The sequence below is a fragment of the Lolium perenne genome, chromosome 5 (assembly GCF_019359855.2).
Source record: "Lolium perenne isolate Kyuss_39 chromosome 5, Kyuss_2.0, whole genome shotgun sequence".
Taxonomy (NCBI): domain Eukaryota; kingdom Viridiplantae; phylum Streptophyta; class Magnoliopsida; order Poales; family Poaceae; genus Lolium; species Lolium perenne.
Window position 1 is genome coordinate 9730441 of NC_067248.2, and position 17047 is coordinate 9747487.

The following is a 17047-nucleotide window of genomic DNA, read 5'->3' on the forward strand; positions in this document are numbered from 1 at the left end:
TTACTATCACAAAAATTGAAATAAATAAAAAACTTCACAAATTTTGGAAACCAATAACTTTTACCTAATTTTTTTTCTCTTTTTCATTTAAACACAGATACGAACATTACACAAACCATTACATAGTTTAAAACAAGATTAGAACATTGAAAAATGAGGAAACCTAACTAGTGTCGTCCTCGGGTGTTTCCTGTGTTCGCTGCCAAGAAAGAACACTCCCAGGCACCCAGACTGGAAACGTACACTAGTGGTTCTATTGGCCGGTGGCCATTTTCGCTGCAAAGAAAGAACACTCGAAAATATCTAACTGTCGGTGCTCGAGCTTGACTCGCTGATGTGGTAGTATCTCCGGCAGGATGTGTCGTCGAATACTTTGACGACCATGTCGCCATCCCCGTCGTAGCAGAAGATAAGCTGGCAGCTGGGTTCGAGATCGAGGTAGCGGGCGAACTTGTCCCACCCGGTGTGCAGGTACATCTTGCCCTGGCCGTCGAACAATACCTCGACACGCCATCGACGAAAGTTGCAGCTCGCCTCCCGTAGCTGCAACTCTGCCGGCTCGACGCCATCGACGAACTCGGCGAACTTGTCCGGAAGCCGCTTGATGCCGAGAGGGTCCTGGTCGATGCGTAGGATGAATTCGAAGCACGTCGCCTCCTCCGAAGACAATGACGGTGCTGGCGACGACGAGCGGCTGGGTGATGCTGCTCCAGCACGGCGACCGCGCCCTCGGCCTCGACGGCCTCGACCGCCTCGCCGCCCACCAAAACCAGCCATGGATTCCTTCGCGGGCTTGTGGGTGGGCTGCGCTACGGTGCAGGTTGTGCGGCGGCTAGGGTTTGTGCGGGAGTAGATGAGGCAGCCGAACGAGCGCCGCTATATAATGCCCCAGGCAACCGTGGTCGGCGGCGGCCGCTGTGCACGCGTGGCGTCGCCAATAAATTCATTGGCAGAGGTGGGCGGCTGATTGGCAGGCGTGGCGTCGCCAATAGCTTCATTGGCAGAGGTGGGCGGCGGCTGATGGGCACGCGTGGCGTCGCCAATAACTTCATTGGCAGAGGTGGGCGGCGGCCGCTCGGGAGCTGAGGAATGGCCATTCTCACGTGGCGGTCGAAGCGACTCCGGGCGGGCCCTACAATACCTAGCTCTACGCCGTTGGATGGAGGCCGTGCACGGCTGCGATCTGCTGAGCGACGGCAATCCGCGAGAGGCTCACTCCGCAGTATGATTATTCTAGGGAGGAGACGTGGTTCGGACCGTTGCACGGTTTTGTCCGTCGCAGACTTCGCCATGCATGCGCCGCACCAACTCGAGCGCTCAGCGAGGCAGACGACGATTCAGAGCCATTTATGGTCGACGATTCAGAGCAATAAAGGAAGACTGAATCAGGCGCACCGCATTGACACGGATACACACACGCGCGACGTTTCATTGTAATTGATCGATTTGGCGCCCTATTTATACCCCCTCTTTCCCTCTCCACTCGGCGCGACACACAATCCATATATTCTCCACTTGAAGCTAATCCCCACCCAAGACCTTGCAACGCACCGGTAGGATGCAGTTCAACGCACCGGTCTTCCGTCGGCCTCCTACCGTGCCCGAGCGACGCTACCCGGCGGGCGTCGTCATGGAGAACACACTCCGCGTGTGGGCCATCTCCAGGTGGAGGGGATCGGTCGAGCTCGCCCGCGCGTTCCTCACCGCCGGCTTTGCCCACCTCCCTTCGGACGCGCCGGTGATGTTTCGCCTCGACGAGGCCCGTGACCACACGCGCGCCTTCCTCTTGTTCCTCACGGTCACCTTCACCAACCGCTACGACGCGTACGAGCTCCTCGGCAAAGTCTTTTGGTGCGGCTGCGAGTTCATAGCATTCACTACGTTCAACATCTACACCAACTTTGAGTGCCACTTTCCCACGCGCAACATGATGCACACCCTTCCCTACAACTCCGACGAAGTGGAGGAGGAGGAGGAGGAGGAGGAGTGAAGTTCACGATGGCGGTGAAGCTGCCGGGGCTACTTGAGGATGGTCATGTTTAGTTTCATTAGTTTTAACATGTGTTTGTTATGTTTCCCGCTTTTTCTATGTCATGTCGTGTGCTACTCGTTTGAATTATGTACGTGCGAAAGGTTGAATTACTTATCTGTACTTTTTATCGTGCAAAAAAGTACTTATCTCATTGTGGAACAAATAACATCAACCCCAAATAAGTTCAACACCCAAAGTAAAAAAGTTCTACAGGTCTATGAGACCTTCCGGACACAAATCCACCCTAGCATTACAACTAGTGGAAATAATATCTGATAATGTTTTTTACGCACGTGCTTTCGCCGCGATGTCAAGGACATCCTTCTTCGCCTTCTCGTGCATGTTTGATTCTGCCATTATAATTTTGGCGGCAGTCATATTCCTGTTCTTGTTTATCGTTTCCTGCAACAATTATTATGTAGTTTAGATTACCGGGAGAGATAAACATGTGTGTAACAAAGATACTATAGATAAGAGGTAACCTGCGAAAATTCGGCCGTTAGTTTATCTCCATCCCAGTGCTCCATACATGCTAACAGGAACAGTCCACATGAGTTCCTGCATATAGATCAGAGGTAAACTATCTGCAATAGGCATCAATAGTAATGGCGTAAGATTAACGGTGGACTCACGTATCACTTTGCATAGGTATTGGGTATCTTTTAATTTCCCATTTCGAAACGTCTGGATACTTCTTTGTTGATATCTCATTGTTCGCAAACTCGACGTCCTTCAAGATTTCTTCTCTCTGTGAAGCATAAAATTTAAGTACAGTGCACTGAGTACCAAAAGGTGGTCTTACATTCCGTGATCAAAAGTCATACCAGCTTTTCCACAAAATCCTTGCTCTGCTCAAGGCGCCATAACGAGTCTAGCACCTGAAATTCCTTCTTGTCACTGTGCATGACGACGGTGACCCAGTGGCATTTGGAAATGTTAACCGAGAAATAAGCCTACCAAAAATACATAGTTAATAATTAATGCATTAATAGTTAATTTTGAAACCTCTCACTTAATAATGTACAAGCAATCATTACCTTGTTAGTGCCAAAATATTCCAGCTCGCATCTTTCGTAGCAACTTGACATTTCTGCAATATCCGTCGTGTCAAGGTTTTTCTTTTTCCATCGCTGCCTTCTCGGTCGATTTTCGACTATAGAATTTGCCCTCCATGCAGGGCATATTGTCCTATCCTTCAATTTTAATCTCAGCTCAGCCAAGTAACACTCAATGACCTGCATATAATTCAAACAGGTGATCACTCCAGAGCACATATATATTCAAGCCTAGGAGAAATAGAAGGATGACATCGGTTGTTGGACTTACAGTGCCGCACAGCCATCCACGGTCAAGGATAGGTTTAAGAAAATCAGCCCTCGCCACAGCCCCGTCTTCATTCTCGTACACAGTCTTACTTCTTTGGTTTTTTTTGTAGATTTGCATATTATCCGAATATACTCGGCAGCCGCGTCAATTATCTCCGGTGTCAGCGGATTTGATCCGTCCGTGGCCTATTCGTTGTTGAACAAAGCATCAGGACCTATCGACAACAACCATATATAGTTAATTATGTGAACAAGATTCCTTGATATAGTGCAAAATATTTCAGAAAATATACCTTTTCTGACTGCGCGTGGAAACCGTTTAGGACAGTTCTCGGTCATCACAATGCTTGGGGAACTTAATTTGCGAGGAGCTTTGCGTTTGCGCTTCCCAGAGACATCTTCCTTTTTCTCCTCCTTTTTGCCACATACATCATCTTTTTTCTCCTCCTTCTTCCCACTTTCTATCGCTTTCCGGCAGATCGTGTTCAAGCTATCAAATTCTTCTAATGCATCTGGAAGAGTTAAATCAATAGTTGCCGAGCAGGACGATTCAGGTGTAGCCTTGTCAGCTGATGATTATGGGTACTTCAGGGGTGTCTCCGTGCTTAGGCGCTGGTGTCGTGTACCCAGCATTAGCAGTCTTCTTCTTGTCGGTGGGTGTCACGAAGTTTGAATCATCCATCGGCTCACTCTTCTTACTTGCATCTTCCAATTCATCGTCATGTTGATCCTTAACTGAATTCAAAAATGATGCAGTGCCGTCTGACTTGATGTCGTCAAAGTCCATGAAATCTTTAGGCGGAAGGACGCCATGGCTAGGTGTGGAGGCCGCTCCTTCTTTTTTGTCTTCCACCTCCTGATCTTCGTCAGCAGACATGTCAGCCTTGCCTGCCCTGTACGCAACTCCTTTCGCATTAAGCATTTTTAGGACTTTCTGCAGAACAAAATTCAGAAGGTAATTAATGTCATGCTGTGTAGAGATGCATTTCAGCAGATAGAAGCATACAAAAAATAGTCCATGTCACCTGAGCAGATACGTCTGCAACTTTGTCCATATGTTTGCTTAGTGATGTGTCTATGTGATTGGTCAGTTTAATCAGAATCTGCTCAACCATGACCCCCATTCTTGAACCTGGCGTTTTCATGCTAGAACCTGAAGCTTTAGCTCTTTTACTTTGCTTCCTCTTTGATCTTGGAGGAACGTCAGGTGTGTGGATCACCTCCCTTCTGTGGTTAGCAGATATGTCGTCGTCAATCTAGAAGGAATGCACATGAAGTGATGATGTAAGTCCACATGAAATGATGAAGATAATAGTACATGAGTAAGAGAAAACTTACCAAGCCTGTTCCTCGTCCATGTTGGTATTCAATGTTGTCTCTCTTACTCGCCTCTTCTTCTGTCCAGTTCCTCATCAACGGCTTTGATGACGTCAATTGTGAACCAGTTGGGTGCACTTTTTCATAGTAAATATACTGCATATGTTGGCACAACAGTTAAACACCTTTATACATTGTTGGATTTTTTTTAAGAGAATGGACGTGGTGAGGAGAAATATACCTGAAGCAGGGCTAGGTTGCCGCGGGGCCATTGCACCATCTCATGTTCACTTCGCAGTTTCTTTATATTGTTAATTAAATAAGAACGTGTGAAACCATTGAAGTTCATTTTCTTCAATCGTGACACGTACTTAACAATTGTCCAATACTCCAACGGAACTGTTGAGCTGGACTGTGGTGCAAGAACTGTACCAAGGGCCACAAGAACAGCTCTTCGAAGGAAGTCATCGTCGGCTAATCCGCTCTTGATTGCGTCCGAGATCAATCCATCAATACTCAGACTGCCGGTGGACTTGTTCAGAAAACGAGATGGTATATCATTTTCTGCATATTCCCCATCCTTATAAAGGATGGTGTCAATATCCAGCCCATCTGCTGCTTTGTCCTTGAGACCAAAAATTTCCTCCACATCGACTCCTTTTATAGTAATCGAGGGTTGATCTTTTTGCAAGTTGAATGTTTCTGACTCTGCGTCAAATGCCTTAAACATGAGTCTAAGTATAGACGATCGTGGACTTATACTCTTCATGTGAATCAAGCTTTGTAAATCAGCTTCAGCGAGTTTACATCGCTGAGCTTGTGTCATTCTTGTTACAAAGCCCACCCAACGAACCACATCGCACACACCAATTTTCAACTTACTGTTCATAAAAACGAGTAGATAAATGTCAAAATTTGTGTGCAAGTATAATGCCATGCAACATAATTTCTAAAGTCATATTTATGTTACGTATGAAAGGGCCGGATATTTTTTCTTAGATCATAATTCTATCCGCTATCTTTATCAAAGCGATGATTTGCGTTGAACAAAAATTTCCACTAAAGTGTTAAGATCTAAAATTCAAAGAACAATTATATTGACATCGATTACTGCCTATGATCTCACCATAATCACAAAAGCTATAAGGATATCATACGTACAGAAACATCCCAAACAAAGAACACGTACTGCATACAAGCAATAAGGCAAGGCAATACCTCGATGTTTGCATGTCTTGTGAGCAGCTAGAGGAGGCTTTCTCGCCGATAAGGGATGGGGAGGGAGGCGGCGGTAGTCAGATCTCACGGATGGCGGCGGCGTTGGGCGAGAGTGCTGGCGCCTAAAAAATGTGGAAGACGAGCTTACCCTGCCAATCTTCGTGATTATCGTGCGTCAAGTTATGGTAGTTTCCTTCATCGCACGAAGGACGTGGGGTAATTGCGCGCGCGGTGCGTTGACCATTAACAGATGGGCCATTAGATTAGCCGTGCGGCCCAGGCCCAGAAGTAAAGGACGCTTTATTAAGAACGAGAGCAAGGTAGAAACCCTAGCTACAATTCCCCTTCTACGCCTCTACCTACGACTTCATCTACTCTAGATCGAACGTCGTGCCGCCGGCAAAGTCATGTCTTCCTCGAGCTCGGCCACTATAATCCGGCACCCAAGTTATGGTCCTCTCCCTATGATCAAGTGCACGAGCTGCCGGTGGCGCGTCGTGGAGAGGAAAACAGCCTCCACAACATCCAACGCCGGCGATTTCGTCAGGTGCAATAATCACAATGTAAGATGTTTTTAATGTTATTCAATATCCGTCTATTGTCATCAGGACTTATGCCAAAATTGTAAGTATGATTAATGTTCGTTATTTCTAGCCGGTTAGAGGAGGATGCAACTTTTGGTATTGGATTGAAAAGTACGCAGATCTGCTCGTGAAGAAGGGTATTGTTCCACCAAACTCACCTATGCTGATTCCCCTAGAAGGAGAAGTGGTTGAAGAAAACGGAGGAGATGGAGAACTACAGAAGCAAGATGCACTAAACAAGGACATGAAGCACCTGAAGAAAATAATTGTAATGAAGCTGAACGAAATTGTGTCAATGCTTCAGATTATAGCGATTCTTCTGGGTATTGTAATTGTACTCTTGGGTTATAAGAACTAAATTTGTAATATGAAATAAAGGATTTAGAAGTAGTGTACTCTCAGCAAGATATATTGCTACAAATTTGTACTGCATTGTTTGTTTTTTACTTAGTTTGTGGATCACATGATTAACCATGCATTTTTCTGTGATTAACTGGCCAACACAGTTCATCATTACTTAACAGGATCATGCATGTTTACAAAACACATCCACTAGCACGACAGGGACACGATAGCTGCCTTACAAGACTTAGATAATAAAACACATAAAAACTAGAAAAACAAGAGTGACAACGCCGTCATATCATCCTCCTTGGCTCCTCCTTGTAAGGATCACTCGTCGTCCTCCGGCATGATGTAGGGGAGGCAGTGCATGTTGCCCGGGTTGGGGAAGATGGCGTAGAAGTTGGTGAAGATGTTGTAGTTGGTGAATGCGATGAACTCGCACCCGCACCAAAACACCTGCCCGAGCAGACGGTGAGCGTCGAACCTGTTGGCGAAAGTTACGAAGAGGCCGATGACGTGGCCGGTGTTGCCATCGTAGTACTCCTCAAGCTCGAACATGCGTGGCGAGCCCGGAGGGAGGTGGCGGTAGCCGGCAGAGAGGAAGACTGAAGCTAGCTCCGTTGGGTCCCTCCACCTCGATATGGCCCACACGCGCAGCTGGTTGTCGCAGACGACTCCGGCCGGGTACTGTCTCTCTGGCACGGTTGCAGGGCGGTGGAACGTAGGGCCGTTGAACTGCATTGTGGCGATCCCCTTGAGATGTGGCGTGCATTGGATTTGGAGGCCGCGCGTTAGATGGGATGGGAGATGGATTTGAATGAGTGTGAGGAAGAGTGAGCACAATGGTGGCTTTAAATAGGCGTGGTCGCGTGGATGGGTGAGGTGACGGGGCTTGTGAGCTGGTTTCCTTATCCACTAACTGCACATTGAAAAGCAGGACGGCATCCAAAGCGGCGCACGGTTTTTAGTGTGTCAATTAATTCGGCGCGTGGATACAGAACTGCGCGTGTGAACCCTACCTTTTTTAGCATGACGGAAAAACCCGACCGACCGACACGCCCGCGCGTGGAGCTGTTACCACTACTATGCGACACATCTGCACTCCGCGTCTCAGCGTTTCAGCGTTTCTGCGACGGAGCGACGACTGCAATGAGCGCATGCACGAGGCGAGCACCTCGCATGCATGGCAACACACGCAACGTGGTGGATCGCTGCGCATGCATGGCAGGCCTAGACGGGCTCGTTCGACGATGGCATGCGTGGACGCGCGAGCCAGAGCCCAACGGATATTTCGACGTCTCCTGCCAAACCGCGAGACGCTGGAAGAAAAAAAACGCTAGCCAATCACGTCGCCAAATCGTCGCTCTCGCGGATAGCCCGTTGATTCCTTCTAGAAGACTGATCCAACGGATGCAGTTCAGCACCGTAGCGTTAGATGCACTTAGATGGACGGTCGACGTTTTGTTTTCCAGACCTCTCTCATGTTTTAGCGGAGGAGTGTGCTATCAACTAAATGTTTTGTTTTATTAGCTATTTCTATTTTTATTGTGACTTTGTTGCTAGTAGATGATGTAAATATGCATTAAGTTAATAATTGTGTGCACGACAATCCTTGTGCTAAAAAAATAAACAGAAAAAACTATCTCTTGTTAGCTATCCAAACCATGTGCCAAGTGTGGCCTCACCCTGGCATCCGCAGCCACTTGATTTGCCCCAAAAGTGCATGTTTTGGCCTAAAACCCTATATTTGGGGTGTCTGGGTGCAACTCACCATGGTCTACCCCATATTATTCATGTAAATTCCAAGGGTAGAAGTGTGGGGCATGCATTGGTGCACCCATGTGCCAAGTGTGGCCTCACCCTGGCATCCCCAACCACTTGATTTGCCCCAAAAGTGCATGTTTTGGCCTAAAACCCTATATTTGGGGTGTCTGGGTGCAACTCAACATGGTCTACCCCATATTATTCATGTAAATTCCAAGGGTAGCAGTGTGGGGCATGCATTGGTGCACCCATGTGCCAAGTGTGGCCTCACCCATCTCCAGCCACTTGATTTGCCCCAAAAGTGCATGTTTTGGCCTAAAACCCTATATTTGGGGTGTCTGGGTGCAACTCACCATGGTCTACCCCATATTATTCATGTAAATTCCAAGGGTAGAAGTGTGGGGCATGCATTGGTGCACCCATATGCCAAGTGTGGCCTCACCCTGGCATCCCCAGCCACTTGATTTGCCCCAAAAGTGCATGTTTTGGCCTAAAACCCTATATTTGGGGTGTCTGGGTGCAACTCACCATGGTCTACCCCAGATTATTCATCTAAATTCCAAGGGTGGCAGTGTGGGGCATGCATTGGTGCACCCATGTGCTAAGTGTGGCCTCACCCTGGCATCCCCAGCCACTTGATTTGCCCAAAAGTGCATGTTTTGGCCTAAAACCCTATATTTGGGGTGTTAGGGTGCAACTCACCATGGTCTACCCCATATTATTCATGTAAATTCCAAGGGTGGCAGTGTGGGGCATGAAATGGTGCACCCATGTGCCAAGTGTGGCCTCACCCTGGCATCCCCAGCCACTTGATTTGCCCCAAAAGTGCATGTTTTGGCCTAAAACCCTATATTTGGGTGTCTGGGTGCAACTCACCATGGTCTACCCCAGATTATTCATCTAAATTCCAAGGGTGGCAGTGTGGGGCATGCATGTTTGGGTGCACCCTGGCATCCCCAGCCACTTGATTTGCCCCAAAAGTGCATGTTTTGGCCTAAAACCCTATATTTGGGGTGTCTGGGTGCAACCCACCAAGGTCTACCCCATATTATTCATGTAAATTCCAAGGGTGGCAGTGTGGGGCATGCATTGGTGCACCCATGTGCCAAGTGTGGCCTCACCCTGGCATCCCCAGCCACTTGATTTGCCCCAAAAGTGCATGTTTTGGCCTAAAACCCTATATTTGGGGTGTCTGGGTGCAACCCACCATGGTCTACCCCATATTATTCATGTAAATTACAAGGGTAGCAGTGTGTGGCATGCATTGGTGCACCCATGTGCCAAGTGTGGCCTCACCCTGGCATCCCCAGCCACTTGATTTGCCCCAAAAGTGCATGTTTTGGCCTAAAACCCTATATTTGGGGTGTCTGGGTGCAACCCACCATGGTCTACCCCATATTATTCATGTAAATTACAAGGGTAGCAGTGTGGGGCATGCATTGGTGCACCCATGTGCCAAGTGTGGCCTCACCCTGGCATCCCCAGCCACTTGATTTGCCCCAAAAGTGCATGTTTTGGCCTAAAACCCTATATTTGGGGTGTCTAGGTGCAACCCACCAAGGTCTACCCCATATTATTCATGTAAATTCCAAGGGTAGCAGTGTGGGGCATGCATTGGTGCACCCATGTGCCGAGTGTGGCCTCACCCTGGCATCCCCAGCCACTTGATTTGCCCCAAAAGTGCATGTTTTGGCCTAAAACCCTATATTTGGGGTGTCTGGGTGCAACTCACCATGGTCTACCCCATATTATTCATGTAAATTACAAGGGTAGAAGTGTGGGGCATGCATTGGTGCACCCATGTGCCAAGTGTGGCCTCACCCTGGCATCCCCAGCCACTTGATTTGCCCAAAAGTGCATGTTTTGGCCTAAAACCCTATATTTGGGGTGTCTGGGTGCAACTCACCATGGTCTACCCCATATTATTCATGTAAATTCCAAAGGTAGCAGTGTGGGGCATGCAATGGTGCACCCATGTGCCAAGTGTGGCCTCACCCTGGCATCCCCAGCCATTTGATTTGCCCCAAAAGTGCATGTTTTGGCCTAAAACCCTATATTTGGGGTGTCTGGGTGCAACTCACCATGGTCTACCCCATATTATTCATCTAAATTCCAAGGGTAGAAGTGTGGGGCATGCATTGGTGCACCCATGTGCCAAGTGTGGCCTCACCCTGGCATCCCCAGCCACTTGATTTGCCCCAAAAGTGCATGTTTTGGCCTAAAACCCTATATTTGGGGTGTCTGGGTGCAACCCATCATGGTCTACCCCATATTATTCATGTAAATTCCAAGGATAGCAGTGTGGGGCATGCATTGGTGCACCCATGTGCCAAGTGTGGTCTCACCCTGGCATCCCCAGCCACTTGATTTGCCCCAAAAGTGCATGTTTTGGCCTAAAACCCTATATTTGTGGTGTCTGGGTGCAACCCACCATGGTCTACCCCATATTATTCATGTCAATTCCAAGGGTAGCAGTTTGGGGCATGCATTGGTGCACCCATGTGCCAAGTGTGGCCTCACCCTGGCATCCCCAGCCACTTGATTTGCCCCAAAAGTGCATGTTTTGGCCTAAAACCCTATATTTGGGGTGTCTGGGTGCAACCCACCATGGTCTACCCCATATTATTCATGTAAATTCCAAGGGTGGCAGTGTGGGGCATGCATTGGTGCACCCATGTGCCAAGTGTGGCCTCACCCTGGCATCCCCAGCCACTTGATTTGCCCAAAAGTGCATGTTTTGGCCTAAAACCCTATATTTGGGGTGTCTGGGTGCAACTCACCATGGTCTACCCCATATTATTCATGTAAATTCCAAAGGTAGCAGTGTGGGGCATGCAATGGTGCACCCATGTGCCAAGTGTGGCCTCACCCTGGCATCCCCAGCCATTTGATTTGCCCCAAAAGTGCATGTTTTGGCCTAAAACCCTATATTTGGGGTGTCTGGGTGCAACTCACCATGGTCTACCCCATATTATTCATGTAAATTACAAGGGTAGAAGTGTGGGGCATGCATTGGTGCACCCATGTGCCAAGTGTGGCCTCACCCTGGCATCCCCAGCCACTTGATTTGCCCAAAAGTGCATGTTTTGGCCTAAAACCCTATATTTGGGGTGTCTGGGTGCAACTCACCATGGTCTACCCCATATTATTCATGTAAATTCCAAAGGTAGCAGTGTGGGGCATGCAATGGTGCACCCATGTGCCAAGTGTGGCCTCACCCTGGCATCCCCAGCCATTTGATTTGCCCCAAAAGTGCATGTTTTGGCCTAAAACCCTATATTTGGGGTGTCTGGGTGCAACTCACCATGGTCTACCCCATATTATTCATCTAAATTCCAAGGGTAGAAGTGTGGGGCATGCATTGGTGCACCCATGTGCCAAGTGTGGCCTCACCCTGGCATCCCCAGCCACTTGATTTGCCCCAAAAGTGCATGTTTTGGCCTAAAACCCTATATTTGGGGTGTCTGGGTGCAACCCACCAAGGTCTACCCCATATTATTCATGTAAATTACAAGGGTGGCAGTGTGGGGCATGCATTGGTGCACCCATGTGCCAAGTGTGGCCTCACCCTGGCATCCCCAGCCACTTGATTTGCCCCAAAAGTGCATGCTTTGGCCTAAAACCCTATATTTGGTGTGTCTGGGTGCAACGCACCATGGTCTACCCCATATTATTCATGTAAATTCCAAGGGTAGCAGTGTGGGGCATGCATTGGTGCACCCATATGCCAAGTGTGGCCTCACCCAAGTGTATGCCACATTTAAGCCACATTTATCATTTTAGGGTTTTAGGGTTTTAGGGTTTTAGGGTTTTAGGGTTCAATTCAAAATAATTCAAAACATGGTGGAACCTTCCCATGGAGCCTTGTTATGTTACCTACAACTTAGAGAAATAATAATGGAAAAGGAAATATAGAGATATGAAGTTTTTATGCCAAAAGCTTCAAAACCACTTCCTAGTCCATGAGCTACTAGATATGAAGATGTAGGGCTTTCTGCTCAATACACCTCCCAAATACCCACTATGCTTACAAACTTTGTCCAAATGAGTCCAAATTCGTCACACTTGTGTATCTTTGAGTTGCAAACAATATCTACTCGGCCAAAATGTAATATATTTTTCAAATAACACAATTTTACAATTTTTATGCCAAAAGCTTCAATTTCCCTTAGTCCGTTTATTATTTTACAACCCTGGCAGTCGCATATTCCAGTCGCATCCTCCTCTCTCGTATTTCCTCTCTTACTACGGCGGTCGCGGCGGCGCGGATCTAACCGTGCGTGCGGCGGCGCGGATCTAACCGTGCGTGCGGCGGCGTGCAGCGGCGCGGATCTAACCGTGCGTGCGCCGTGGATCTAAGAGTGCCGGTGAGGTTCTAACCGTCAGAAATAGTTCAAATGTCTCTCTTTGTCTCTCTTTGTCTCTAACCGGTGAGGATTCTATTCTCAGATCTGTTGAATGATGAAGAACACCAAGACGGCGGCCGTGCCGACAGTGGTCATCGATGCCACGAACATTGAAGCCATCGCCTACAACATCGCTTCGACGGCGCAGAGCCCGCACTTCAATGTCGAGCTCGTTGATGTCTCACTTCCGGTGCCGAGAGTGCGAATCGATGCCAAGACGATTGAAGCCATCGTCTACAACCGCGCTGCAAAGCCGCCGATCCAGCCCTCCGCAGATCCGTCGCTGATGAAGTACACCAAGACAGCGGCGGTTCTGACACTGGTCATCGATGCCACGAACATTGAAGCCATCGCCGATAACATCGCTTCAACGTTTAATGGCGCAGATGACCGTGTTCGACGCCGCAAATTGGGATAAATTATGATAAATTTGTATTTTTCAATTTTCAAATGGGATAAAATTGTTCGAACTACTACCTCCGTCTCAAAAAAGCTTCTCCACGTTCTTGATGTGTCCATGTACATCCGTATGTATGATTTGAATTCTATCCCAACTTGATTGGGAAGATATTGATATGTATTTGATCCGGAGGCTGGTACATGCTTTCACTTTTGGGATCCCTTCACTTTTATAAAATGTTCATGCATTCTAAAATTATCGTGCGCATTACGTAGCACAAGTAGGAAATTGTACACCAAAATATAGTGCTTAGAGCCACAACAAAATACAGTGGTTAGAGCCATCTACTGAATAACAATTCTATACTAAATCGTCTACCAGAACCACATAACTGCTAGGACAGGGATGACACCTAATAAAACTGCACAGATGAATCTACTTTTCTCCTCTCCCATCACTTTAAGTTCATGTTCTAGATTTTCTACCACTTGATCTCTCCCATCTACTGAATAACAAAAGTGCATGTTTTGGCCTAAAACCCTATATTTGGGGTGTCTGGGTGCAACTCACCATGGTCTACCCCATATTATTCATGTAAATTCCAAAGGTAGTAGTGTGGGGCATGCAATGGTGCACCCATGTGCCAAGTGTGGCCTCACCCTGGCATCCCCAGCCACTTGATTTGCCCCAAAAGTGCATGTTTTGGCCTAAAACCCAATATTTGGGGTGTCTGGGTGCAACTCACCATGGTCTACCCCATATTATTCATCTAAATTCCAAGGGTAGAAGTGTGGGGCATGCATTGGTGCACCCATGTGCCAAGTGTGGCCTCACCCTGGCATCCCCAGCCACTTGATTTGCCCCAAAAGTGCATGTTTTGGCCTAAAACCCTATATTTGGGGTGTCTGGGTGCAACCCACCATGGTCTACCCCATATTATTCATGTAAATTCCAAGGGTAGCAGTGTGGGGCATGCATTTGTGCACCCATGTTCCAAGTGTGGCCTCACCCTAGCATCCCCAGCCACTTGATTTGCCCCAAAAGTGCATGTTTTGGCCTAAAACCCTATATTTGGGGTGTCTGGGTGCAACCCACCATGGTCTACCCCATATTATTCATGTAAATTCCAAGGGTAGTAGTTTGGGGCATGCATTGGTGCACCCATGTGCCAAGTGTGGCCTCACCCTGGCATCCCCAGCCACTTGATTTGCCCCAAAAGTGCATGTTTTGGCCTAAAACCCTATATTTGGGGTGTCTGGGTGCAACCCACCAAGGTTTACCCCATATTATTCATGTAAATTCCAAGGGTGGCAGTGTGGGGCATGTATTGGTGCACCCATGTGTCAAGTGTGGCCTCACCCTGGCATTCCCAGCCACTTGATTTGCCCCAGAAGTGCATGCTTTGGCCTAAAACCCTATATTTGGGGTGTCTGGGTGCAACTCACCATGGTCTACCCCATAGTATTAATGTAAATTCCAAGGGTGGCAGTGTGGGGCATGCATTGGTGCACCCATGTGCCAAGTGTGGCCTCACCCTTGCATCCCCAGCCACTTGATTTGCCACAAAAGTGCATGTTTTGGCCTAAAACCCTATATTTGGGGTGTCTGGGTGCAACTCACCATGGTCTACCCCATATTATTCATGTAAATTCCAAGGGTGCCAGTGTGGGGTATGCATTGGTGCACCCATGTGCCAAGTGTGGCCTCACCCTGGCATCCCCAGCCACTTGATTTGCCCAAAAGTGCATGTTTTGGCCTAAAACCCTATATTTGGGGTGTCTGGGTGCAACTCACCATGGTCTACCCCATATTATTCATGTAAATTCCAAGGGTAGCAGCGCGGGGCATGCATTGGTGCACCCATGTGCCAAGTGTGGCCTCACCCTGGCATCCCCAGCCACTTGATTTGCCCCAAAAGTGCATGTTTTGGCCTAAAACCCTATATTTGGGGTGTCTGGGTGCAACTCACCATGGTCTACCCCATATTATTCATGTAAATTCCAAGGGTAGCAGTTTTGGGCATGCATTGGTGCACCCATGTGCCAAGTGTGGCCTCACCCTGGCATCCCCAGCCATTTGATTTGCCCCAAAAGTGCATGTTTTGGCCTAAAACCCTATATTTGGGGTGTCTGGGTGCAACTCACCATGGTCTACCCCATATTATTCATGTAAATTCCAAGGGTGGCGGTGTGGGGCATGCATTGGTGCACCCATGTGCCAAGTGTGACCTCACCCTGGCATCCCCAGCCACTTGATTTGCCCCAAAAGTGCATGTTTTGGCCTAAAACCCTATATTTGGGGTGTCTGGGTGCAACCCACCATGGTCTACCCCATATTATTCATGTAAATTCCAAGGGTGGCAGTGTGGGGCATGCATTGGTGCACCCATGTGCCAAGTGTGGCCTCACCCTGGCATCCCCAGCCACTTGATTTGCCCAAAAGTGCATGTTTTGGCCTAAAACCCTATATTTGGGGTGTCTGGGTGCAACTCACCATGGCCTACCCCATATTATTCATGTAAATTCCAAGGGTGGCAGTGTGGGGCATGCATTGGTGCACCCATGTGCCAAGTGTGACCTCACCCTGGCATCCCCAGCCACTTGATTTGCCCAAAAGTGCATGTTTTGGCCTAAAACCCTATATTTGGGGTGTCTGGGTGCAACCCACCATGGTCTACCCCATATTATTCATGTAAATTCCAAGGGTGGCAGTGTGGGGCATGCATTGGTGCACCCATGTGCCAAGTGTGGCCTCACCCTGGCATCCCCAGCCACTTGATTTGCCCAAAAGTGCATGTTTTGGCCTAAAACCCTATATTTGGGGTGTCTGGGTGCAACTCACCATGGTCTACCCCATATTATTCATGTAAATTCCAAAGGTAGCAGTGTGGGTCATGCAATGGTGCACCCATGTGCCAAGTGTGGCCTCACCCTGGCATCCCCAGCCATTTGATTTGCCCCAAAAGTGCATGTTTTGGCCTAAAACCCTATATTTGGGGTGTCTGGGTGCAACTCACCATGGTCTACCCCATATTATTCATCTAAATTCCAAGGGTAGAAGTGTGGGGCATGCATTGGTGCACCCATGTGCCAAGTGTGGCCTCACCCTGGCATCCCCAGCCACTTGATTTGCCCCAAAAGTGCATGTTTTGGCCTAAAACCCTATATTTGGGGTGTCTGGGTGCAACCCACCATGGTCTACCCCATATTATTCATGTAAATTCCAAGGATAGCAGTTTGGGGCATGCATTGGTGCACCCATGTGCCAAGTGTGGCCTCACCGGCATCCCCACCACTTGATTTGCCCCAAAAGTGCATGTTTTGGCCTAAAACCCTATATTTGGGGTGTCTGGGTGCAACCCACCATGGTCTACCCCATATTATTCATGTAAATTCCAAGGGTAGCAGTTTGGGGCATGCATTGGTGCACCCATGTGCCAAGTGTGGCCTCACCCTGGCATCCCCAGCCACTTGATTTGCCCCAAAAGTGCATGTTTTGGCCTAAAACCCTATATTTGGGGTGTCTGGGTGCAACCCACCAAGGTCTACCCCATATTATTCATGTAAATTCCAAGGGTGGCAGTGTGGGGCATGCATTGGTGCACCCATGTGCCAAGTGTGGCCTCACCCTGGCATCCCCAGCCACTTGATTTGCCC

At 48.2% G+C, this 17047-nt stretch overlaps 1 protein-coding gene across 1 annotated transcript; it reads right to left on the reverse strand.

Moving 5' to 3' along the window:
• Nucleotides 1–2317: 2317 nt before the first annotated feature.
• Nucleotides 2318–5404, reverse strand: LOC139831397 (uncharacterized). The gene is made up of 10 exons (XM_071820664.1): nt 4916–5404; nt 4696–4830; nt 4383–4613; nt 3984–4291; nt 3359–3449; nt 3070–3267; nt 2857–2985; nt 2665–2780; nt 2515–2590; nt 2318–2434 (listed from the first exon to the last, which is right to left on the reverse strand). Exons 1-10 carry the CDS (start codon nt 5402–5404, stop codon nt 2318–2320), a joined length of 1890 nt encoding a protein of 629 aa, XP_071676765.1.
• Between the last annotated feature and the right edge of the window lie 11643 nt (nt 5405–17047).